Source organism: Tetrao urogallus (assembly GCF_951394365.1).
Source record: "Tetrao urogallus genome assembly, chromosome: 19".
Lineage (NCBI taxonomy): Eukaryota > Metazoa > Chordata > Aves > Galliformes > Phasianidae > Tetrao > Tetrao urogallus.
In genome coordinates, this window is record NC_136832.1 from 7,654,162 (window position 1) to 7,678,175 (window position 24,014).

Here is a 24,014-nt window from a genome sequence, read left to right on the forward strand (position 1 = left end):
TTTGAAGTTGAAAAGACCGAACGTGTCTTTTGGGAGAGGAACAGATTTCTGAAGTCTAAAGTGAAAAAGAACCGTGTAAGGGGCAGAGAAGCTTGGAGGACGTAGCTGGGTGTGATAGAGTGCGTTTTATTGGCAGCAGAGGAGGGTTTACAAGTGCTGGCTAGGATTGATTTCCTGAGAATGAGTGAGCCGGGTGTGACATGGTGTCCCTAGGGGAGTTTTTAGTGGTTGAACAGTGAGTTGGAGGAAGCTCTGTCCAGTGGGCACCAGCAGAGAGTGGGTGTTGGGGGATGAGGAACGACCCCTCTGGTTTATCTGAGGATCCAATGGGTTAATCCGGCTCCAGGACAGCGTGCCCACGCTGGCTTCCCACTCCGTTAAGTACTAAATCTTGTGGTTATTGACTCACATGGCCTGAATTGTTCCTACACTATCTTGTCTGTTAGCAAAATCCATCTTTATAAACACCGACGTGAATTATGAAGTATCCTTACAGCATTTCTAATCCTTGGTAAATTCTGCGCACGCAGTCTTAGTCTCGCGGCTTATGAGGCCTCCCTTATGCATGGCTACCCTTTCCTTGCTCCGGGGAAGCTGCTTTTCAGTGTGATTATTATTTAACAAGAACGAAACACCTGTGATGTGACTGAAATATAACTGCTGTGCTCTGTCTCTCTGTGCCTTCGCTGCCGGGCAGGGGGATGATGGAGAAGTTGGACCCAGAGGGCTGCCCGGAGAACCTGTGAGTATCTCCTTCTCTGGCATGCTGGGCAGGGGCTGGGTGTCATCATGATATTTAGGGGTCCTATGGGGCAGCTCTTCAGGTGCTGAGGACCCCTGAGGTTCTGCCAGGACTGAGCTTCCCTGGCTTGAAGACCCAAGCGTATGCTCAGAGGGTTTGCCCTAATGACTGCTCTGCTTTTCTTGCCACATGCAGAAACTCAGACCTTTCTGAGCTTTGATTTCTAGTGAGTGAGATTTTCTTTGCTCCGTGGCTAGATTTAAACCTGGTCATTTTAAAGGTAAAGCTTGACTTAGGTCGGTCTCATTTCCTATCTGTATCCTCCAGATTGTCTAGGAGTCAATTAAGCGGGCTGAAGGGGCAAAGGATGTATGCTAAGTATATGTGAAATGTGGGGTTTTGTGAGTGCAAACTGTGGGACTGCATCTCAGGGTGTGATCCTCGCAGGGTTCACCCCATGACATTGGCCATGACCAATGGATTGGTGCTTTGTTCACCTTGCGTGGAGCTGCAATTGACAGTTTGTCAATGGCTTGGCCTGCAGCTCCACGTGTTGTCAGAATATCCCACCAAAAAGAAACAGTTGAATTTTCAATTTCAGACTCGGAAAGCATTTTCTGCCTCAAGAACCAAGTATTTATGGTGATGCTGGCAGTGATAAACTCTGTTTCTGGCTGGCTGTAGACTTCAGTCTGTAATACTGCTGTTGGCCGCTCGTTATATCCAAAATGCATTTCCTTCATTGTAAAAAGAACATTTACCATCTGCCATTGGCCATCAGCTTTGTTTTCAAGGTATCTTATTTTGTTGTTGTAAGGCCTGGTGTGGTGGCTCAAGAGTAATTGATGGAGCTGCTGGACACACTTCACATGGGAAAGGAGGGCTTGGCATTTATGGGCTCATTGGAACTAAATTACAGACAAGATGTCTGATTAACTTCTGAGGATGATTAATCAACCCAGCTACCTGCTCAGCACAAGTCTAAGCAATAACTTCTGGGTTATTAACTTAAAAGCATTAATGAGCTAAGGTAACAGAGTAACAAAAGGGGAAGTTAAACGTTGATAACGTGTGCAGAGAAGTTGATCTTTATAGCAGCAATGCAAGAAAAAATATCTGTGATGGCCAGAGGAGAGGTTTTAATTGCACTGCAAGAAACTTTCTGGTCATAAATATACATCCCAAATCTGCTCGTTTCTGTCTGCTTTAAGCCAAAAAAGAGTCTTACCAAATATAATGGCAACAAAAACCAGTGGTGGGCCTTTCATCCCCATAGCTGGTTTGTACCAGCATCAGAGCAGCCTGGAAGGACCTCTGGGAATGGGCAGTGTGTCCCGTTGGCCCCACAGCCACCAGGTAGAGGAGCTGCCAGGTGTGCTTTGCAAAGTCAAAACAAACCAAAGCATGAACTGTTGAGTTTACCCTCTCAATCAGAGACAGTTCTCTTGCCACACCAGAGCAGTTCTCAGATGTCCCTGAATTTCCCTGAAGGCGATGCTGGGTTCAGCTTGGTGAGAAAGATAAAAATGGGAGGAAAGCACTGCGGTAAGCAGTTGTGGCTGAAGAACCAAACGCCTTTTGAAAATGCACTTTTGTGCTGCAGGCTGAAAACCTTTTCCAGCCTTGCTGAGTTGTACAGATTGTCAATGATTAAAATTAAATCTGGAGCGATTTGGAAATGTTAACCCTAATCATCCATTAGTGGAATCGATTCATTTTTCATAATGCTCTCGAGCTAGAATGACTTGGCTGCAACATATTTTGCATCATTGTGCTTGCTACAGGGTAATCCAGGAACATGATTAAATTATTTATTAAAAAAAGAAAAGAAAAAAAAAGTAGCTGAAATAGCCTTTTTCCAAACCAAAGAAGAAAGGTCTGAGTGTATATTATTTAGCTTACCAAAAGCACTTCAAGGATGCACTCACACAGGGTTTCTCTTACTGGTTTTGAAGCACAGGAAGATGCTGTTAGTGCAGAAGCAGTGGCTGGCACTGAAGCTGTGCTGGGCAGTGTGATGCTTGTGGGGGAGCTTGGGGAGTGCTGACCCTGCTTGTTTTCCTCCTAGGGCCCTCGAGGACTTCTGGGACCCAAGGGGCCACCAGGACCACCGGGGCCACCGGTAAGTTCCCAGGGCTGCTGCCCTCCTTGGCCATCTCATTAACACCACCCTGTGCCCATCCATCATTCAACCAGATAATGCACCTGTGTAACTGCATACATCTGTGCCATGAGAAGTAGCATTCCAAAAAAGTTACAGCTCTAAGGCTGTATTCTGCCCTGTTTTTATGTGCTGTCTCATCTACCTATGGCAGCTCAAGGCTTGGCCCATTTGAGTAGAAATTAATACCTAGCTCAGGCTGAAAGGGAAGAATGAGAGCTATTAACACAGTGCCTTGTGCTATTAACTTTTGCCTGAGGGCTGTTGAGCCTTTAGAATGGTTTGTTCACATTCTGGGCAAAAGCCAAGGCAGGAACATGCAGTTATGCAGGAGGCAGTCACCTTATCTGCTGTGCCCTGCTGGCTGGGGAAGTGCTGATGTAAGGGCTGCTCTGCAACTCACTGCAGCTCACTGAAGTCCCCAGACTTAAGACCTGAACCCCTGTGCTGCTGTGAGAGCTGAAGGGGTCAGTGCTTTAATAGTGAATGTTGGGAGGTCCTTAACCCCTCCCGGGACGTGAAGGCATCTTCACTTTGAACTGTAGTCCTGCTGAAACTCAGCGAGTGTCAGGTCTCACACGAGCACACTGGTAGGAACATTCAAGCCAACCTGCCCCACTGCAAAGTGGTGAAAGCAGAAATCCCATCCCGAGGTCTGCACTTGGCCACGTACACCCTGCTGGAGATGCTTAGGAAGCTCGTGACCCTTTTAGTGGCCAGGCTGTGTGCTGCTGGAAGCAATCCGGCCAGGGCTCATCAATCAGGTGCTCATTCTGCTTTTGAGGAAGGTTAAACCACTGGGAAAAGACCGCAAAGACTTTTGAAGTGTAAATTTACACGGCGTCAGTTTAAGTGTAACATCATAGAATTGGCTATTTGACCAAACACCTTTAGGAAATGGTTCCGTTTCCATGTGGTCCGAAGGGCGTCCTGATGTTTTCTTGGTTTTATTGCATTTTTTTCCCTGTTTTTGAGGTACAAAAGAGGCAGATATTTTCTTCATGCTGTTTCTTAAATCCTTTCCCAGGGTGTGGCTGGTATGGATGGACAAACCGGTCCCAAGGGGAACGTGGTAAGTTCTTGCTGCCCATTTTGCAGACAGTTCAGGCGTTGCCGATAGAGAGTGTATGCAAAATGTGAAATGTACTCTATTAAATTAGATTTGCTAATTGGTTTTTAGCCTGGTCTAGGCTCCTATCAGAGCCTGTGAAAACCATAGAGAGTACCTTCCTACAGCAAATGGTTGTTAATTTATTATAATTTCTGATGGAATTACACATTATTTCCCCATGAAAGATCAAACGTTCTCATTGAGATGTGTGCTGTTCTAATGAATATCAAAGTGCTGTAGCTTAAATGATGGGGGGAGGGAGGAGGGATCTTTGTGTCTCCTACTTCACGCTGCTGGGATGAAATGGATTCCTGCAGAACAGAGGCTCAGGATGCTGTGAGAGGGCTGGTGCCAGGCAGGAGCTGGTGGCTCTGTTCCTTGTTTTCCTTCCTTTAGCTCTGCTGTTGCCTCCTCACAGGGTCCCCAGGGTGAGCCAGGACCTCCAGGCCAGCAGGGCAACCCAGGTGCTCAGGTAAGAGGGAAACTCTTTTTCTATTGGTAGGACAGAGGGTTGCTGATTTTGGGCATGTTTTGCTCACCAGTCAACAGAAGGACCAGCAATAAGATCTGGTGGGAATGTACATCGCTGGTTCAGAATCTTCCTGAAAATACTCCCAAATTCAGGTACCCCTGGTTCTCAGCTGTGATGCAAAGCCAAGCCCAGGTCCAAGCAGCCTCTTTGGCTGAGCCACATTGTGTGGTTCATTCCTGACTTTTAGCATCCCGTGGTTGGGTCACTGTGAACCATAGCAGTGATGCAGATGCCCAGTCCCAGCATCAGCCCTCTGGGCACTCCTCACTCCTCAGAGCATCCCCATTCCCACCATGGGGGGAAGAACCACAAAGCAGAGCAGCTCTCCAGGGGCCGTCCTAAAGCAAAACTTCATCATCTCTCACAAGACGTTCTGAGAATGAATGGAGCTGGGGAAATCCCCAGCCATCGCAGGCACTGGAATGATGCTCAGCTGAGGCACTGCCAAAAAGCATTTGGAATGAATAGCTTGTTCCTTACTGACCCGAGCTTTTTTCTGTTCTCAGGGTCTTCCAGGTCCGCAAGGCCCCATCGGTCCCCCAGGAGAGAAGGTACGATGAAATGCTGCGGCTCTGACTTAAGACAACTGTTACCATTAATATGCATTTGCTGCTTCAGCTGCTTCTCTGCCCCATATGCAACATCTGTTTGCAGCCGTGTCCATGAAAGTCTAATGTGCCTCATTCCAGACAGAAGAGAGACAAGAAAACACAGTTTACCTCTAATTCATAATATTTGCATTCATTTCCTATTTTAACAGAAACATTTTGCAGGCAGCCTATGGCAAAACATTAGGAGAGGGCTGAAAATTGTCTCTTTCATTGGGCTAAATGCCTGTAAGTCTGAGCAGGATGGTAATGGGAAGAGCTGTGGGCTTGGGTCACGCTTTTTGTCCCCTCTCCTGACCTGTGCCAACAATCTGTGGTTTTCTATGGCTGTTGATGTGAGGTAGCTGCTGTTCTTGCATCCCCTGGCAGTGCTGGGACCATCAGGGTTTAAACAAGAGTGTGGGATCAGCTTATGGAGTTGGCAGAGCTGTCATTCCCCAGGTGCACGTTGGCAGGGGAACTGTGGTGTGTGGATGGGGTGAATCCCTGCTCACCTTGGTAGGCTGCAGTTATCCATCAGTGAGAGAAGAACAAAGCTTTAGCAATTCCAGTGGCAAAAGGGCTCCTGGCTTTAAATGCTGAGTCACGCACTTGCAGCAGTAGCAACGCTCCTCAATAGGGTGAGAAATCAGGTGGCTGTTTAATTAGAAAGGTAATCACTTAGCGATGTTAAAGCAGCAAGACACGGTCAATGGGGGCAGCTCCACTCTTCTAATTTTCTTCCTTTGCCAGTTAATCTTCTTGCCATTTGTCACCAAGGAGCGGGCATTTCTTAGTGCACAGAGCCCCGTGCATTGATATCCTCCTATCTGTGCCTGGAGTGCTTTCCAGCAGGGCTGCAGACACTCCCAGCCTTGGCTCCTCTCCCAGCCTTATGCCTGGGCTCCTGCTGAGCTCTCCTTGGGTCTGCTGAGGTGTGGGATCCATCCCGGCATGCTGCAGTGACTCTGCCCAGAGACGTGAGCAGATTCCTTGCAAATCAAGGCAGCTCTTCCAGCTGACCCCTATGTCTGCAGCCTTTCACAATTAGGTCAAGCAAGAATGATGCTCTGTGGGCTCTGACTGTTGCAGCTGATGATTTATTTTTTTTTTCTGTTTGTTTTTAGGGGCCGCTGGGCAAACCTGGTCTTCCTGGCATGCCTGGTGCAGACGGTCCTCCGGTAAGTCTGCTGGCCCCAGGGCTCTGCTTGGCACAGGGGCTGCGGGGCTGATCCTGCACCCATCCACCCTGGGTGCACCATGGGCCTATGGTTTCCCCTTGGCTGATGGGGTCTGAGCTGGAGGAGCTCTGGCCCTGCTCTGTGCTCTGCTCAGCCTCACAGTGCAGCACAGAGCACTCTCTTTGGGCTTCTCCTTCCCCTTCTCCTGTTTTTCTTCTCTGTTCCACGTGGGTTTGCAGCTCACAGAGGTAAGGATGGTCTCACGTGTGGGTACTGCTAACACAGAAGGTCCTCATCTCCCTGGGCTCTGCTGCAGAGCACTGTTAACAGCAGGCTGCAGTGGCTGGTCAGCTGGATTCTCGCAGCTTCCTCCTTAATCTGACTTCAAGCATTTGCTTCTTTCTCTAGAAGCTGGTGTCTGGCCGTAAAAACAGACCTCGTTTCTGGACACCTCTGAGACACCTGATTTTGTGGATGACAAATGGAAAACAGTTACATTCCACTAACACAAATGCAAAGCATGGCGAAAAAGATAAATAAAAATAAATTTATATTTTCCACCCTGGGATTATCAGTCGTATGAGGACGTTTCAAACATCCTTACAATCGTTAGCTAAGTCAATAGAGCAGCTAAAGCAAAGCCCAGGACGTCTCTAAGGCTGTCGCTTTCAATGTGAAATTCTTGCAGCAGCCTCCAGGGAGCTTCAACTGGAGAAGGTCTGTTTTGTGCAGATTGAAGGCTGTGTCAGACCAGCAAGTTGAGCATGGACAGACGTGCATGGACACGTGGCCACTGGTAGCCATGTAGTTTGCAGCAGGTTGTAGGTTTGTTGCACTTTCCAAGGACAAAACTTGCCCATGTTCTCTTCGTAGCAATTGCTCTTGAAAGCCATCTGAAAATCCCTGAGGGCCTGAAGCACCTTGCTGTGAGAGCCAGCTGAGTTGCTCATCAATTTTTGATCTTAGTGACAGTAATGGAGATGGGCATTTGGGAAACGGTGGTGATTTAGTGTGGAATGGCTAGGAGCCTCTGAAGTCCTCTTGTGCTTTCATTCTGATTCCCCTGGGCTGCAGGCAGGTGTCAGGAGCCCAAGGCGAGCAGTTATGTGCCCCCCTGATGCACTGATGCTGTTGGTGCTGTTTGAACTCAAAGGACGAACTCAGATTGCAGTCTCTCTCCGTTTTGTTGATGCATAACTGGCAGCTGTCATTTTGCTTCTTTATTAAACCCACTTGTTTTGTGAATTCCTGCTTGTCTGACGTTCCTGATATGAAGACTGATCGTGGAAAATTGTGCTGTGATTTCTTGCTGTATTGCTAGAAAGTCATTTGTGTATTTCAGGAAGAGTTCGTATGTAAAACAACCACTGCAAAAGTCTTTAATCATAGAATGGAATCATAGAATGGCCTGTGTTGAAAAGGACCACAATGCTTATCCAGTTTCAACCCCCTGCTGTGTGCAGGTCACCAACCATCAGACCAGGTTGCCCAGAGCCACATCCAGCCTGGCCTTGAATGCCTGCAGGGATGGGGCATCCACAGCCTCCTTGGACAAAAGGTGCTGGATGTGCTCTCATCTTTAAAAGAAAAAAGAAAGAAAGATGCCTGGCTGTGCAGCACTGCCCTTCTGGAGGGTTTATTGCTTTTGTGCAGACATTGCCAGACAGAGGGCATCTTCTGACCTGGCTCCATTTTGGTTCCTGTAGTAGGAAAATCAACGCTACAAACTGCTCCCATGGATTTCCTCGGTTTCTCACTAATTTCTCCTGCTGCACCTGAGGCAATCTGCACTCTTGTTTTCTGCTGATTGAAATCCCAGCAAAGGGCTGCTTCTCAAAGCTGTGATTGAGGACATGGTGGGAGCTCTTGGACATTGGTTATTCAGCATCAAATCCCAAGAGGAATGCTGGCCAGCATCCAGCTGCCACCGGACAGGGATGCAGGTTAGCTGCGCCTTTGTCATGAGATCCTGTAACTGACTCCAGGAATTAAGAAATTAATGAAGGGCTCTGACCAGCCTGGGCATCTTGTGACCTTCACAAGTTTGCTAACGCATGGAGTTAACTTCATCTTCCCCCCCCCTCCACCCACCCCCAACTGCAGCATTTCTGTGCTGCTTGCTGCTGAGCTTACTGAGGTGTTCTAATGTGTGGCCAACACTGCAGAACGGTTTGTGCTTCTCTGCTGAAAGGTGGTGAGGAGTGAGAAGGTTTAATAACCAAGAGTAACAACGCAAAGGACTAAACAGTCTTCCTTTATTTGGGAGATGCCTGCTGGCGTCGGAGGGGCTTCTTCTATCAGTGAGAGTTTCCTGGAGAGCAGCTGTTGTATGACAAATAAATCAGAGCTGCCTGAGTGAGCTTGTTGGCTCCCAAAGCATTAGCCTTGCTCTAAACCCATTTTTTCCTCTGTTTGTCTCTTTTATTAATAGGGTCATCCTGGCAAGGAAGGTCCTCCTGGAGAGAAGGGGAGTCAGGTAGGTGTCAACAAGTTTCTCGTTACTGTTAAGTATTGCAAAATATGAATTAAGAATCTAACATTAGCTTTAAAACAGAAGATTCATTGCCAGGGCAGCATGGAAGTGCTGCAGTCAGTGAGCTGCTGCTTGTAGGAGTGAGAGGTTTTGCTGTTAAGGCTCATGGTTCTTCCCAAAATAAAATAAACAGTGTTGTTAAGAAGATGCTTGCCAGCACACGGATTTTGCTAGCAGACTCGTATCAGCAGTTTCCCATTCCTGGCCGACACAGCATCACTGCAGTCACCAAGATTGCAAGCTGGGCCAGGGTGTGGATGCTGGTGGGGGCAGCCCTGAGGTGGGGGATTGGAATAGCAGGGTATGGGTCAGCAATGGGAGATCTGAAACTGCAGAGAGAAGCCTTCTCCTTTTCAGACATAAAGAAATATCCTTCGTGGCACAGGGGAATGCAGAACGTTACTCTTTCTGTATTTCTGCTTTTCCATTTTCTCCTTCTCCCCTCCGACTCGAAGTCTCTATTTAACAATATATTTGAGAATATTGCCAGAGGCCAAAGTCCTTGAATTATACAGCTGTCTGTCTGTCTGGGAGATTTACCATCTGCCTTCCCTCTGCATCCCATTCAATTGAGAAATGCTGCATGTGTCAGCAGGGCTGTACGAGGGCACAGCCCAGCGCCCTGCAGTCCCCATGCAGCACAGCACCCATTTATCCATGCATCCCACATGGCAGAATGTAAAAACCCTAGATGGAAGACATGATGCAAACACCAGGGAGTCAGCAGGATGATTACAGGGCCCAGAGTGCAGCTTTCTGTGCGAGTTATTTCTCCAGCAGCATTGGATGCCTGTCTCTGTCAGACTGGAGGAAGTGGAAGGGCACTTATTTAGCTGGCTAATTTCAGCAAAGTAAAAGCCAAGTGTTTCAGTGTAGAGTGAGATTGGTGGACAGCGAGGCAGCAGGGTGGTGATGGAGCACCTGCAGGGTGCACGCATGCAGCATCACGGTGTCACCGGTGCTTTGCAGCTCCCAGCACTGCAGGCATCTCCTCTGCTGTGTGGTGAGGCTGAAGGGCAGCGCCTCAGGCGTGTGCCTGAAGCAGTAACTGCTCCTTGTGATACAACCCTGAGCTGTGCCTCATCCGAATGGGGATGCTGGTTTGGGAGTGGAGAGGTAACAGAAAAGGAGTTGTTTTTCTCGGGGTTGTTTTTCTTTCCAATCCAACGCACAAGTCACCTATCTTATGTGCAAATCCCTTTCTACCAGGTAGTTGCTGTCTTGTCTCCTTTCTTTATTCTTTCCCATCATACACATCTTTGCTGCTCCCAGTGATGTTCTTGTGCTGTTCTGAGCTATTTTGAAGTGGCTCCTGCCACTTCCACCCAGTCTGAAGCAGCCAGGTGGACGGGATATTTGATTTCCACACGCTCTCTTTATTGCTGCACCTTCTCATTGATTTGATGTGTTTTTCTTTGTGTGTTTTATTCACCCCAGGGTCCACCAGGCCCTCAGGGCCCCATTGGTTATCCAGGACCACGTGGAGTCAAGGTAAGGAGGTTCCAAAGCAGAATCCCCACGTTGTTAGCCCAAATTTGACTTCTTTGTCTTATGCAGGAGATGGATGAGGTGCTCCTGATTGTACTGAGCATCCGGGGAAAGGGTGCTCTGTGTGCTCTGGTTCTAGCAATGTGCTTTTAGTGCCCTAGTGCCTAGGGCCACCTCAGTGACACCATGTTTGTTGCTTGACCAAGCCTTGGTCTTGTGTCTTCTTGCAGGCTTCCAAGTCTCCTGCTTTCCAACAGCACCTTCTAGCATCATTTAGTGCTTTGAGGAGATTGTTCTTTTAATTCTTCTTGAACATGGCTCTGTCCCCTTCCAATCATTTCCAGTTTACAGCCAAAGTAAATCTCAGCCAGAATGTGAAGATTTTAACAAGGCTTGTTAATAAAACAAAATGCCTGCTCCTAAAACAAAGCAAGCTTTTCATGCTCCTGATCCAAAACCTTGTGAGATGGTGCCTCTGTGTCTCAGCAGTGTTCTCCTTCAGTGGGCTGAATCCCAGCTTACCCCTCACTCCTGCTTGGCTCCATTTGCTCATAAGGAGGCAGTGGGGATTTTTTCCCCATTCAGCTCTGGCTGTTCCACCCCATCATAATGTATTGGTTCAGGTGCAGTTGCATCTCGCTTCCCAGAGGTTCAATGAATCCACAAGAGTCTGTGCTCATGGATACGAGCACAGATTGGAGGCTATAGGCAGAGTTAAGCCCTCTTAAAGCCCCTTCTGTCTTTGTTCAATAGCAGAATCCCATTTGCCGTTCTGCCTTCAAAACTTGAGCTGAATGCATGTAACCAAAGCAAGCTTTCATCTCAGTTCTTGCAAAGCTACAGATTGAGCTGCAGTGGTCCATTAGGGAATGGTTTGCTATTGTGTTTGCCACTAAAGTGGAACTGTTCCACATTACAGTGATCTACAGAAAATGTGTCATGCACCAAATCCGTGGTGCGTACAGAAGAGGCTTTGCTTCCTACAAGCAGCATCCTATTAACTGAAAGAATCTCTGGCTCTGAGAAAAAAATATGTCTCATTGGGTTTGCAGCTATAAATAGTGTTCAGATCTTCCCTTGCTTGTGTTCTGCTGCACACATTTCAACGTGCTTTTAATTATCCTTTGTCTTGACATGTACCATGTAACACCTTGGTTTATCTTCCCCAAGGGAGCGGACGGTGTTCGTGGGTTGAAGGGCACCAAAGGTGAAAAGGTGAGTTAGTGTTTTGTGTTTGAATTGATTTCCTGCACCTTGGAGCAGTTTTGCAGAGCCATCCTGCAGGATGCTGCCTGTGAAATTTCTCTTGCATGAGGGAACACCATTTGATGAACGTTTGGGAGCAATGCAGCCCTGTGACCTGCCCAGGTCTGGGGCCCTTTGCTGCAGTAAGCTGGTACCAGTAGCTCAGCTCCAGCTTTGGGATGATTTCCTTCTGACAAAACTTGCAACTTGAGTTTTCTGGGCACGATTCCATGGAGATGAAGGGTTTGTGGTGTGTTACAGCTGGGTAATTGCTGGACCTGGGGAGTACAACATATGGAATGTGCTATCCAGACTGGTCATTAGAGGAGCTCATGAAACGCAAGTCAGAAAGGAAGCGGACCCAGTCTGTGTGTGTGCATGTCAAAGATGCAGCTGGGTTCTCACAAACAAGATGGAGAAAAGTCTTGCCCAGCTCCAGCCCTAAACTATTCTGTATTCCTTCATTCCTGTAACAAAAAAATCAGCAGCAAATCTAAGCAATTTAGCTAGGCAGGGAATCTTGGCAGAGACCTTCCAAACTTTAAAGGTCTTTCTGGGAATGGTGTACTCATTACCTTTAAGAGATTTGCTATAGGGTGAAATACATTATTGATTTGAGTTCTACAATTAAACCTTCTTGGCTGAAAGAAATACTGCCACTGTCCTAGAGGTTCCCTCGAAGCGTGGTGTAAAACATCCTCTATGAAAGTAAAGCCAGTTGTACTGCAGAAGTAATTGGTTCCCAATACTGGCAAGATGTTGTTAGTCACATTGAGCCAGATTTGTGATATCCTGACCAGCAGGCACTGGGGGATGTGAAGGAATCCTTCCTTGTCAGCCCTGTGGGACCTCAGTGGCTGCAGCCTGCCTGGATTTTTATCTGTGTGTTCTCATGGTTGTTTGTGTGCATCGAGGTCTTACAGAAGCTGATGTTGTTCTTCCTGGGTAGGGGCCATACAATAAGGCTGGGTGAGTCTTGATTCTTTGGGTTTTATTTTTTTCCATCTATGTACCTTGTCTGTTTTTTCCTTCTCTGCTATTTAGGGTGAAGATGGCTTCCCTGGCTTCAAAGGGGATATGGGCATCAAGGGAGACCGGGTAAGAACCTGCACCCAATGAGGTCTCAAAATGCTCCCACAACAGCTCAGCAAGGCAGGTTTTTGTCAGGGTCCTTCTGGAGCACTCATGTTCACCTCAAACACAGGCATCATAAATCCTTATATTCCCTAGTGCCACCTTGAAGGTAAAATAAAATAGAGTAGTAATAGAGGGGCCCCGTCTTGCTGCTTTGATTGCAAAGAATCCTGCACAATCTTGCTGTATCATATCTATTTCCAGCATCTCTTCTCTCCCATAATATTACATCTGGGGTCTGGTAGGCGTCGTTATTTGCTGAGCATTATGTGCCTCCAGTGCCATCAGTGTGAAGTGCAGTTACCAGGAACACAGAGCAGTGAAAGCTGCTGGGGCTGCAGGTTTATATTACTGCTATCTTTAACTCCAAAAGCTTTTAAAAGCAGTGGGACGTGCAGGTCACCGGAAACCCAAAATCATGCTCGGGTGCTGTCTGTCCTCAGCACCTGGGCACTGGGAGCTGCGTTCCCACCCCAACTCCTCAGCCATCAGGAGCACTCTGTGCTCATCCATCCCCGCGCTTAAAGGACAAAGAATGCCTTGCATGAAAGCTCGTAAAACTATAAATCAAATCCTCCATCTCTGCTTGGCATTTCGAACGGGTAATCGATCAGGTTGGTGCTCCACCTGTCACCTTGGGCTTGGTCGTTCCAAGGCGCAAGGACAGAAGGTGGCACGCTGTCCTCGCCGCTGCAGACAGCCGTAAGCTCACAACTCCTCTTCCCACCAGCTCTCTCCCTGTGTTTTATGATGCTATGAAAGGCCAAGGGTACTTGAAAGCCTCACAGATAAATCTGCAGCCACCCAGCTCCTTGTGAGCCTGTGTTGGTGTGGCAGCATCTCCTGCTGCGCTGTGTGACAATGTTGTTGTGTGTGCGGGAGCCCGCAGTGTCGTAACAATTCATGTTAATGGCTCAGTTCTCTCCGTGCTCAGATTTCCTAATGGTTTTCAGCACAAAAGCTCCAGCCTGATCTTTATTCTCCGGTTGCCCAGCTCAGCCTTCAATTAAGCACTTCCCAGGGCTTGCTTGCACATCAAACTGCAATTTGGGAAGCGGAAAGTGGGTAAAAGGGTGCGTTGCAATCAGAGCTAATGACGGCTGTTTCGGTGGAGATGCTCTGCACAGAGATGGGATAATTGGGCTACCGGAAGGACTGCTGCTGCTGGGGATAATGGCACGGCCAAGAATGAGAGCTCTGATAACGCCCTGTGAGACTCTCAGTGACAGAACGCCTTCTCCAAGAGTCTTTCTGCAGTCTCTGATAATGTCTCTTGTCATTCACAGGGTGAAATTGGACCTCCAGGCCCCAGGGGTGAGGATGGTCCTGAAGGCCCCAAAGGTCGTTCGGGTCCCAATGGAGATCCCGGTCCTCTCGGTCCTGCTGGAGAGAAGGTGAGCTGGGGGGATGGAGCTGCCCGGATGGGGTTGGTTCTGCAGCACAGCCCTCTTTTCTTTGGGATTTTGCTGTAGGTGGTGCTTGGCTGGGGGGCACAGGGGTGGCTGTGGGGCAGAGGGATGGGAATGTGGGAGCTTCTTCTAAAGACTTCAGGGAAAGCAATGATCCGTTGGTTCTGTCCACCCAACATCTGCGTGGCTCAGAGTTTTCCAGTGCTTCTGTTATTTTCAAACCTGTAGCTGCCCACATTAACCCAATTTTCTTTATGTTTCAGGGAAAACTCGGCGTGCCAGGGCTGCCCGGCTACCCGGGCAGGCAGGGTCCAAAGGTAACAGTGGGATTTCTGCTCACAGGGATGAGGTGGAACAGTGACATCACTGGCCTGAGGGAGCTGGGGGACACATGGCAGGAGAAGCAGGGCTGGTGTCTCAGCTCTGCCGTGCTTGTGGCACTGCATGTTAGCACATCCAAGGCGATGGGAAGCCAAGCCCTTTGTCTTCCCTTTTAGAGCTGCTGGGTGTGCAGCTTTCTCGCATTTCATACCATTCCATCCCTCCTCCCCACACGCAGAGGATGTATTTATGGATGGGTAAAAATAGCTGCCAGCCCTCAGCCGGGAGGGGCTGGGCCACATCCTGCATCATCTCCTGCACAGTGCTGAGAGGAGATGAAGGGGACAGGAGCTGCAAAGTGCAGAGTGTGCAGAGCAGCTCCCACCAGGTGTGCAGGGTGCTTGGGTGGCAGATGGGCTCCTGAGAACTGCCATGCTGGCAATTGGCAGAATGGAGCTATTTTGAAGGCTCGGGGCTACTGCTAGCTAATGAAGGGGAATAGCTAATGACTCAGGGTCTCCCTGACGTTAAAATAGAACTGCTATTTGCAGATTCTCAAGCATGCTTTGTATCTTATCTACGCTCCCACCTTCATTTGGGCCATTTTTGAATCTCCTTTTTAAGTTCAAACTGTGAATTCCATTACACAGAGTGAGGCTGCAGCCTGGCTTCCAGCTACATGCCCTTGGGGCTTTGGGAACTTATGCTTTCCTTAAGATTGAAGTTTTTTTTTTTAAGAATCATATTTTATTATTCATGCTTGTTGCTTGGAAAAGAAAAAAAAAAGCGGGCATGTTTAACACTGGAGACATAATTAACTGCAAGGGATGGTTTCCTGGCTGTGGTGTTGATGTTTTATTTTTTAATTCACTTTTTTTCTTTTTTTTCTTTTGCATTTATTTATTTATTTTCATCTGATTCATATTTTAAAAGCAGCAGCAGCAGTTACTCTCCAGGCGCTCATATCAGAAAGGAACAAGCCAGGAGTTAAATTTTCATATGCACCGTAGTGACTTAGGAGCCAAACACAAAAGCCTGCTGTTCCCCAGGCGCTCGGTGCAACCGTGGGTTTGGGCTTTGCAGCCATTTCCAGCAAGGCATGGGCCTTTTTATTTCGGGTTGTTGTTTTTGGAGGCAGTTTGGCTTCTGAGGTCGTTCCAGGTCTGTCTTGGATTTTGTTTTTATTAGAGGAAGGTTTTAAAGCAAAAAAAAAAAAAAGAGCCCCAGGAGATGTGGATGTCAACAGGGTTGGTTGGGGTTATCCCAGGCCAGTGGGTGCCTGGTGCAGGCAGGCTGAGTTCAATGTCCTGAGCCCATCTCCCTTTTCTCTCCCCCAAAGGGCTCCATTGGCTTCCCAGGATTTCCAGGCGCCAACGGCGAGAAGGGCACACGGGTAAGAGCTGCTCTCTCTGCTCACTTGGCTGAGTTTTCCCTGTGGAGAAGGGCCCTCAGGCAGGACTGCTGGCTGTCCCTTTGTGGTCCCCAACAGAGGATGCTCCAGCCCTATTACACATTATTACATGGAGATGTTTTAGGAGGTTTCTCTGAACCTGAATCCTTCCTTCACTGCCAGACGTTGCTCAGGGCATGAAGAGCTTTTTAATTAATGGTGATTATTGGAGATGGGTGATTCTGTTCAGAACCATCTTCAGCCTAACTGGAGATTCAGAATGGATTGGTGAAAACACACCTACACGTGCCTCCTTTTAACAAGTGAAGCTATCCTAGATTCCTAACCGCCCTTCAAATACTGGGGCTCCATCCCCCCAGATGTCCTTTACCTCTCACCGCTCTCAGCTTTGCTCCCAGATAGCAGGAATTTGCCTGTACACAGCAGTGGGTTTTTGTCTATTTTCTTTTCTTAGTTTGAGGATAACAATGTTTATTTAGGGGATGGAGAGCACCAACATCCACTCGTTCTGTGCTCCAGCTCTGGTCACAGGGTGAAGACTGGAGGGAGAGAAGAGGGCGAGCACAATTTGTTTCCCTCTTCATCTCATTTAAATACAAATGACTTCTAACAGACGTGTTTGATGGGAGCGCAGAAAACATAAATCACTTTGCACTGCATTAATATTGTGCCACTAAAATTTGCTTTATATCCCTCTCTTTTTTTTTTTTTCCTCTCTCTCTCTTCACTGAGTAATTTTCATCTCCTGAGCTATGAACCCCCCTCCCTCAGCTCCAACACTGGAACTGGGCAGCAGGAGGGAGGCAGCTGCCACAACAGCCTCATATTTACTGTAGCCCTGTAATTACCACCCGCCTTACCCAGTGGGCAAGGAAATTCTTGAGCTGCATTTTCAGGTGGTTTAAAGGAAGGCATCAGCACCACAGCCCCGGGGAGATGCGCTGCTGTGCAGCCCTGAGCGTTTGCTGCCCTCCTGCTGGTTGAATTCCAGTTCTCCCCAGTGATGGTTTGGACCATTTATGCCACTCTGAACCCAGTCCGGCAGCTCGTCCGTGTTTTATCACCACGTTTGTCTGCATGGAGAGAGAGAAAAACACTTCATGGACAAATCTCTCCTTTTAGTGAAAGGAGCTGCGCTTGAAAAATTTATCAGAGTAGCAGAAATAGAGATTTTCACTGACTCCTTTGGTATCCTTTTTTTTTTTTTCCCTTCCCCTTTCTCCCAAGTATCTGCTTTGAAATAAGTGAAAGCGATTATATACACAACAATAGACGAGCGAGGATCGCGCTGCACAAACCAAACGGAGACCATCAACTGAATTTAAGCCTCGTTGAGTTAGACTTGATAAATTACACTCTGCTTCTCCCGAGACCAGTAAATTTGCTATTTTATGAGCATGTCCACACGCAGTCAGGAAAGCGAGTTTGTAAGATTTGCTTCTCCGGTGCATTGTGGAGTAACCCAATTTGCAGCTGAAACAACCCAAAATCATTCCTGTTTGTCTTTTCTTTATACGAGGTATTACTATTATGATACTCTACGTGGTTGTTTATGTGTCCAGAATAATACGAATCACGGGTTGATTTTTTTTTTTTTTCTGGCAATTGATGCCAATTGATGACACATGTAGGGCTTGAAACAAGCCTTCCATCTTAGCAAACGTGAATAGTCCCCCAACCTGAATTAACAAAAACAAAACAAAACAAAACGGTGAAAAACCTCAATTTCAATGCTGGCAGCCCCCAGAAGTTGAAGCCAAGTTAAGAGTGAGGAAGTCTAATGGAAGCATCCCCTCCAAACGTAGAATAGAATGGCCTGGGTGGAAAAGGACCACAATGATCATCCAGTTTCAACCCCCTGCTGTGTGCAGGTCACCAACCAGCAGCCCAGGCTGCCCAGAGCCACATCCAGCCTGGCCTTGAGTGCCTGCAGGGATGGGGCATCCACAACCTAACATGGTGGTTGCTTTTGGTCCAAGGCTGCCCATCTCGGTGCCCCTGCAGCTGGAGTTGAGCTCGGCTGGGATGGCTGGGGCATCTTCAGAGCCTGGTTGTAAAATCAATACTTGGGAATGTGAGTAAGCAATCTTTATTTTCGGAGCTAATAAGCCTCAGCCATTAGCATGGGATAATAGATCTCCCTGCTCGCCCTGTCTGACAGAGCCTGGAGGGTGCAGGGCGGTGCTGAGATCCAGGCCGTCCATTTGGGTGCCTGGAAAATAATCTGAATTCAGATGCCTTTCCTTCTCTGTCTGAAATATATAGGCCTGTGTGCATTTACAGTGCTATATAAATTCTTAGCGGTGGTACACAGCGCTGCATGCATGATTAATGCTAGCAATAAGCAGGGGGAAATTTTGCTTGAAGATAGAATTGAGGGAAAAGGAAGGGAGCGTGGGGGTGACCTGCAGAGGGCTGCACTCTGTGCTGCCAGATCCAAATTCAGCCTCACATGGCACAGGCGGGGTGCTTTGAGATAATGTGGGTAATTAATTGAAGAAGTGTGCCAGCAGTGTTTACTAAACGAAGCCATAGAGCAAGGAGGATTCGGCAGGGCTAATTATAGCAGCTGGAAGGAAGTTGACTTGAAAGTTACCCAGCTCCTGTGTTCTGCTCACCTGGTTAATGAGTGCCGAACACGAGAAGGCGAGATTGTTAGATGATGGATTTGGGGCAGAAAATGGCAAATGATATTTTAAGCATCTGCGTTCCTCACATGGAAAGTCTCTCTTCTTTCAGCTGTGATTGGTTAAAAAATAAAAAAATAAAAAAAATAGGGCTGTCTGTCCAGAGGAAGAAGTCGAACCTATTGGTGCCCTTATGATCGTGACACCAGCCAAAATAGTGCCTTCGGATAGCAAGCTGTGGGCCATTACTTTTCTTTTAGGCACATGGAAATGGAGTTTAACGTAATTCCAGATTTAGGACCCAGCCGTCTTTGTCTTTCTTCTGTCAGAATTAATCACAGTCCCCCATTACAGGAAACTGAGTGCATCTGTCAGATCTCATAAGCCTGCTGTTTTGTTGCGGCTGCAAAGCAATGTCTTAAATTACTTGTTTAGCACGAGGTTCGCAAAGATGAAGAAGGATCTGTAAATATGTGGGGCGGCTTAATTGGCTTGTGTAGCGTAAAATAGCAGTGCAGGTGAGGATTTCTGCTCTGCTGCTGGCTTTCCCTAAATATTTAATGTCATCAGCTTGTGCCCTGTGCACCATGAGCCAGCCTGGGAGGGTTGCTGTTCACATGCATCCAAATGTTATAAAAGAAAACAAATGCCATCATCGAGAGCTGTGTGTAAAACTGCTATTGTTGCTTTAATTACAAACGAGAGATGCAGAGGTGTGGGGAGCAACGGGTCTCCATTGAGCTGCATCTGCTGCAAGCTCAGTCTGTGGCTGCTGCTGGCCAGAGACTCATCCCTGTTTCTTTTCCTTTGCAGGGGACACCTGGCAAACCAGGTCCAAGGGGGCAACGCGGTCCAACGGTAACGATGCTTCTCTTCCCTCTTTTTGATGTCTTGTTAATGCCAGGAGAAAGCACATTCTGGTTCATGTCCTGGCTGGGTGGGATCTGGCCCTTTACAATGTGGCCTTCAGCCTTAAAGCTGAGCAGAGGGGATGCGGTGATTTGGGGGTGGGGTTCACTGTTGGTTCTAGTTTGACATCATGACAAAATAGGTTGAAACCACAGTGCAGAAGGCTCCGGTCTCCCTGTTACTGCTGCTGGTGGGACAGCATTTTGTCCCAGTGCAGTTGGGTGCTGCAGTGCTTGTCTGATGTCACTGTAACTGCTTTTATTACCCAGGACACTAAGATGTCATCTTTTGTGTTTTTTCTAAGGGTCCACGTGGGGAAAGAGGCCCTAGGGGAAGCACTGGGAAACCTGGCCCAAAGGTAATGTTCTGGGAAGCCTATGATGGCAATTAGGAAGAAAATTGCGTCCTAAAAAGTGTCAGCATTAGAGGCCATCTGCTTCATTGCCTTCCATTTGCCTTTTGTCCCTTTTCCATTTTGCATTTTGAAAGCTGAGCCTTCCCGGCCTTCATTACCCAGCCAAATGCCTCATAACCCAACTGTGAAGTCTATGCACAGCTCCTAGAAACGTGCTGGCCTTCATTTCGGCAGGAGATCAACCGCATGTGCGAACAAAGGCCCAGAAGAGGAGGGGATGCCTTGCAGCAGGGGCAGCACAGCCCCGCATTCCGTTCCCCCTGCGCCCTATTTTGTGCACAACCTTGCACCTTGCTGAGCCGCTTTGCATGCGCGCTGCCGGCCAGCGACTGGCAGCCCAGCACAGTGGGCATTGTTTAGCCAGCCAATGGGGAGGCAGGCTCAGCTCCAGCACCTGCTGCAGAAACCAATTAAGTGACCATCAATTGCTGGGCATAATGGAAGCGAAGCTGCCGTAATGAGGCATTGTCACCGCCACGCTGCCGCCTTTAAAAATAAATGTCTCGGCTTTGTAGCAGCATGAATTTTTGATAAATGCCTTGGCTTTGCTGCGGCGTTTATCTCTCAGAGGGCGGCTGTTATCTGGTGGAAATATCCTGAGCCCACCAGCGTTATCTTTCCTGTATTTTCGTTAAGCAGTGTGGGGGGAGCGAGCAGTTGCTCATTTGTGACTGGATGCGGCTCCCGCTATGGAGCTGTTGATGGAGAGGGGCTGGGCGGTCGGTGGGATGGGTGTCACCTGGGGTGGTGCCGTTTGAAGCCTTTGTGCAAAGCAGCCAAAACGATGATTTATGTATCTTTAATGATGTGGTGTTTTCGTTTTTTTTTTTCCATTTCTAAAAGGGCAACTCTGGTGGTGACGGCCCCCCTGGTCCTCCTGGCGAACGGGTAAGGCCATGTGTGGGACTAGAGCAGGGATCGTTGCAGTCTGTTGATTTCATACAGCTGAAGGGTTGGGTTTACAGCACTGAGCTGGTGCTCAGGCCTTGCTGCAATGAGCGTCCTACCAAGAACCGTGAAGCAGAGAGCAGTGGGGAGCTCCCTTCAGCTGGGGTATGGCTGACCACACCTCAATCAGCAAACAGAAAAAATCTCTTTCAAAATCCACAGTGAAATTTGCTTGTGTAGAGAGAGAGGTCTTACAACATCACCTCCAGCCCTTAAAGCCCTTCTGAGTTCTTCAGGTGAGGCTCAAGTGGGATTTTGGGTGTCCTACACCAATATTGATCCATGGGAAGAAGGGAAGGCTCCCCATGCTGTTTGTGCAGACACCCAGAGCCCCTCAGTGGCTGATGACACTCCTGGTGTTTGCTGTGCTGTCCTCAGCTGGACTGAACAGTTGGTAAAACATGCATTTCTATGGCATTTCTTTGGGACACAACAAGCCAGCTTTTGCGTATCTTTGCGCTCGTCTGGTGTTCACACAGAGCTGTAATGTCACTGTAAAGCGTATGCACTCCTTAACCCTGTTTTCTGCCTTGCTTTGTATTCCAGGGACCACCAGGGCCTCAAGGACCAACCGGATTTCCTGGACCAAAAGGCCCCCCTGTAAGTAACGCTTCCCAAACCGTGCAAAGAAATGCATCTGATCTTTTCCATCCAGCTGTGACTGCCTGTGCCAGCTCAGCCCTTGCTGCTTCTCTGACGAGTGGTGACATGCCCAATAAAAGGCATTACTGAGGCATCACAATAATAACTCGATGGTTTAAGATTTTAAATAGCCGAGTAAATTGCAGCTGATTATAAATGTTCGTTTTCTAATGACTCAATATCGCTAGGATCTTTCATGGTTGCTCTGTTCTTTTTCTTCTGTGTGCTGGGAGGACAGCACAACAGGGTAACGCTTCTGTCTCTGCAATTATTGTACACTGAGGGGGAGCCTCAGAAACCTTTTTGGAGTGATTTCTTTCCCCGTGGTGACAGCTTACTCCCTCTCTGCACATCTGTAATACAGATCTGTAAGATCACTGGGAGATGTGTGAGAAAGGACCATGTCCTTTAGGGTTCTGAGCACCCCCATTTCTCTGTACAACGGGTGGGGATTAATGCAAAGATGCAAATAGGTTTGATTCAGTCCTTATTTGTACTACTGAGCACTCAGCCACGTTCCTTCTCACCTTGGTTGTCTGCTGTAGGGTCCTCCTGGGAAGGATGGATTGCCTGGTCACCCCGGACAGAGAGGAGAAACTGTAAGTAGCCAGAACTCTTGGGCAGATCATTAGCCCCAAGCCTCATCTTGCTGGTTGGTTTCTCTAAACCTTCCTGTGCAGCTGGGGAGATGGGGCCACCAGTTTGCTCTCTGCAGAGGTCTGTGTGTCTCCAGCTGCACGGGCTGGTCTACAGGAAGCAACCTTCTTCTGAGCAGGATGGGTTGGGCTAATGATGATTTGCATGACGGCCACACACCATCCCCTCTCTCTGTCCTTGTGGTACACATGGGAGTGATGTGGGACACAGATGTGATGTGCACACAGATGGAACTCTGTGTGCAGTACACAGAGTGAATGTGAGTGGGGAGATAGAGAGGCCAGGGAGTGGCACAGGAGCAGCTGGGGCTCCGTGTGCTGCAGGGGATGGATGGGAGGATGCTGTGAGTCAGCATGCCAGGACCTGGCCCATGCTGTGCACCCCACGGACTCCCTAGAGGCCTCCCAGGGGAAGGCTGTGCCTCAGCTCTGCTCTTGTAGCGCAGTGGTGAAGCTCTGCTTTCTTCCCCACTCTTCTCTTTGGAAATGTCCAAGTGTAATGTTGCTGTTGTAACAATCTAGGTATGTGGGAACAGAGATGCAAGATGGACTCCCTCCTTCACAAGCTAGCACTCAGCTTTCTGCACTCCGTTGCCTTAGCTCAGGGCAGTTTTGCTTTCTCAGGAGCCTGCCATGGGAAGAAATAAACGCTTTTCCCTTCTTTATGCACCGTGCAGCCAGCACCAAGAGCAGTAGCACAGCAGAGAGCTTACAGCCCCGTTGTTGCTGCAGTGCTTCTTTGGAGAGGAAAGCAGCTCCTAGGCCGGATCAGTGCTGCCATGGCTTTGCTCTAGCTTTTCTGCCCACACTGGTTATTGCAGCACACGCATTTATCTGCCCTGCCTTAGCACACCAGCATCTCTGCTGACACCGCCTTTGAGCCAAAGCCACTCACAGGGCTCCCCCAGAACATCTCTCTTGCTGTCCCCTGAGGAGCAGCTGCTGGGGCCCTTACCGTGTCGTATGCAATACTGCTTTGTCAATTTTAAAAGGTTTTGTTGCACAGATGTAATCAGTCTTTCTCACCAGAGGAGAGTGATGAGGCATGCGGAAGGTATGATGGCTGTCGTGCGTCTCTGGTGGTCTGTTTCGTGCACCTTTTTGCTTGAAGGATACCCTAAGCAAAAATGACTGTTCTACCATGTATTCTTCTGCATGCAGTAATTAGTACCTCTCTGTTTGGCATTCTGGGGGATGCTGATTCTTTTTTCCTCGGCTGTTTACAAACCCAGCTCGTTTGCTGTTGTTGGTACATCACTCTCCCATCACTGCATGCTGCATGTTAGCAGATAGATTCTTTGTTCTGTGTTTATTCTACAGGAAAGAAACCCAACTTCCTCTACTCAGCTTTGCGTTTTTTCTCCACCGCCTTTCCTAGCAAATGAGCATTAAAGAGGCTTTGCACATTAAGCATCTTTTCCCCTCAACTTATCACACAACAGTTTAATTAACTTGCCTGGCATTTGCTAAGCGAGGCAATGCAAATACTGCTCAGTGCAACACCAGATATTTACTCACGATCCGTGAGACTGACTTTGTGGTGATGGTTGTGGTATTTTGAAGGCACAGTCCTCACTTCAGGATTAACTTAAAGGTGGAGACAAGAGTTCTCACCTGCCGGAGTCTGACTGTGACATTTACATTTCCTTTATTGAGTTATCTGAAATATCCAGGACACTTAAGCTGAGATTAGAAAAAGCAGTAAAAAATTTGTCTTGCATCTGCAGCTCTCAACTTTTGAGCCTGGAAAAAAGCATCACATTCCTGAGTCTGTATGAATATGAGTGGACAGTGGGCTATCTGGGGTCTGAAAGCATTCCCTGGTAGCTGTCTTCTGTCAGTTCAGGAATACTGACCTATGGCCATCAAATAGATTCAGAAAACCAAAAATTTGCTGGTTTGTTTGGGTTTTTTTTTGTCAGAAACAAACACTTTTGTCACTTTCCCCTGTGCCCTCTTGGG

The 24,014-nt window shown here is 48.1% G+C and overlaps 1 protein-coding gene across 1 annotated transcript in view; it reads left to right on the forward strand.

The window, feature by feature from the left end:
• The window catches only part of COL5A1 (collagen type V alpha 1 chain), a gene marked incomplete at both ends in the record, with an annotated part of 124,897 nt that overhangs the window by 78,159 nt on the left and 22,724 nt on the right, over nt 1-24,014 (forward strand). Inside the window, 18 exons of the mRNA XM_079544550.1 lie at nt 698-742; nt 2,811-2,864; nt 3,931-3,975; nt 4,433-4,486; nt 5,053-5,097; nt 6,261-6,314; nt 8,746-8,790; nt 10,285-10,338; nt 11,506-11,550; nt 12,625-12,678; nt 14,001-14,108; nt 14,387-14,440; nt 15,784-15,837; nt 19,296-19,340; nt 19,696-19,749; nt 20,650-20,694; nt 21,301-21,354; nt 21,942-21,995. Coding sequence (XP_079400676.1) covers nt 698-742; nt 2,811-2,864; nt 3,931-3,975; nt 4,433-4,486; nt 5,053-5,097; nt 6,261-6,314; nt 8,746-8,790; nt 10,285-10,338; nt 11,506-11,550; nt 12,625-12,678; nt 14,001-14,108; nt 14,387-14,440; nt 15,784-15,837; nt 19,296-19,340; nt 19,696-19,749; nt 20,650-20,694; nt 21,301-21,354; nt 21,942-21,995 — 963 coding nt within the window. The remainder of the gene's footprint in view (nt 1-697; nt 743-2,810; nt 2,865-3,930; nt 3,976-4,432; nt 4,487-5,052; nt 5,098-6,260; nt 6,315-8,745; nt 8,791-10,284; nt 10,339-11,505; nt 11,551-12,624; nt 12,679-14,000; nt 14,109-14,386; nt 14,441-15,783; nt 15,838-19,295; nt 19,341-19,695; nt 19,750-20,649; nt 20,695-21,300; nt 21,355-21,941; nt 21,996-24,014) is intronic.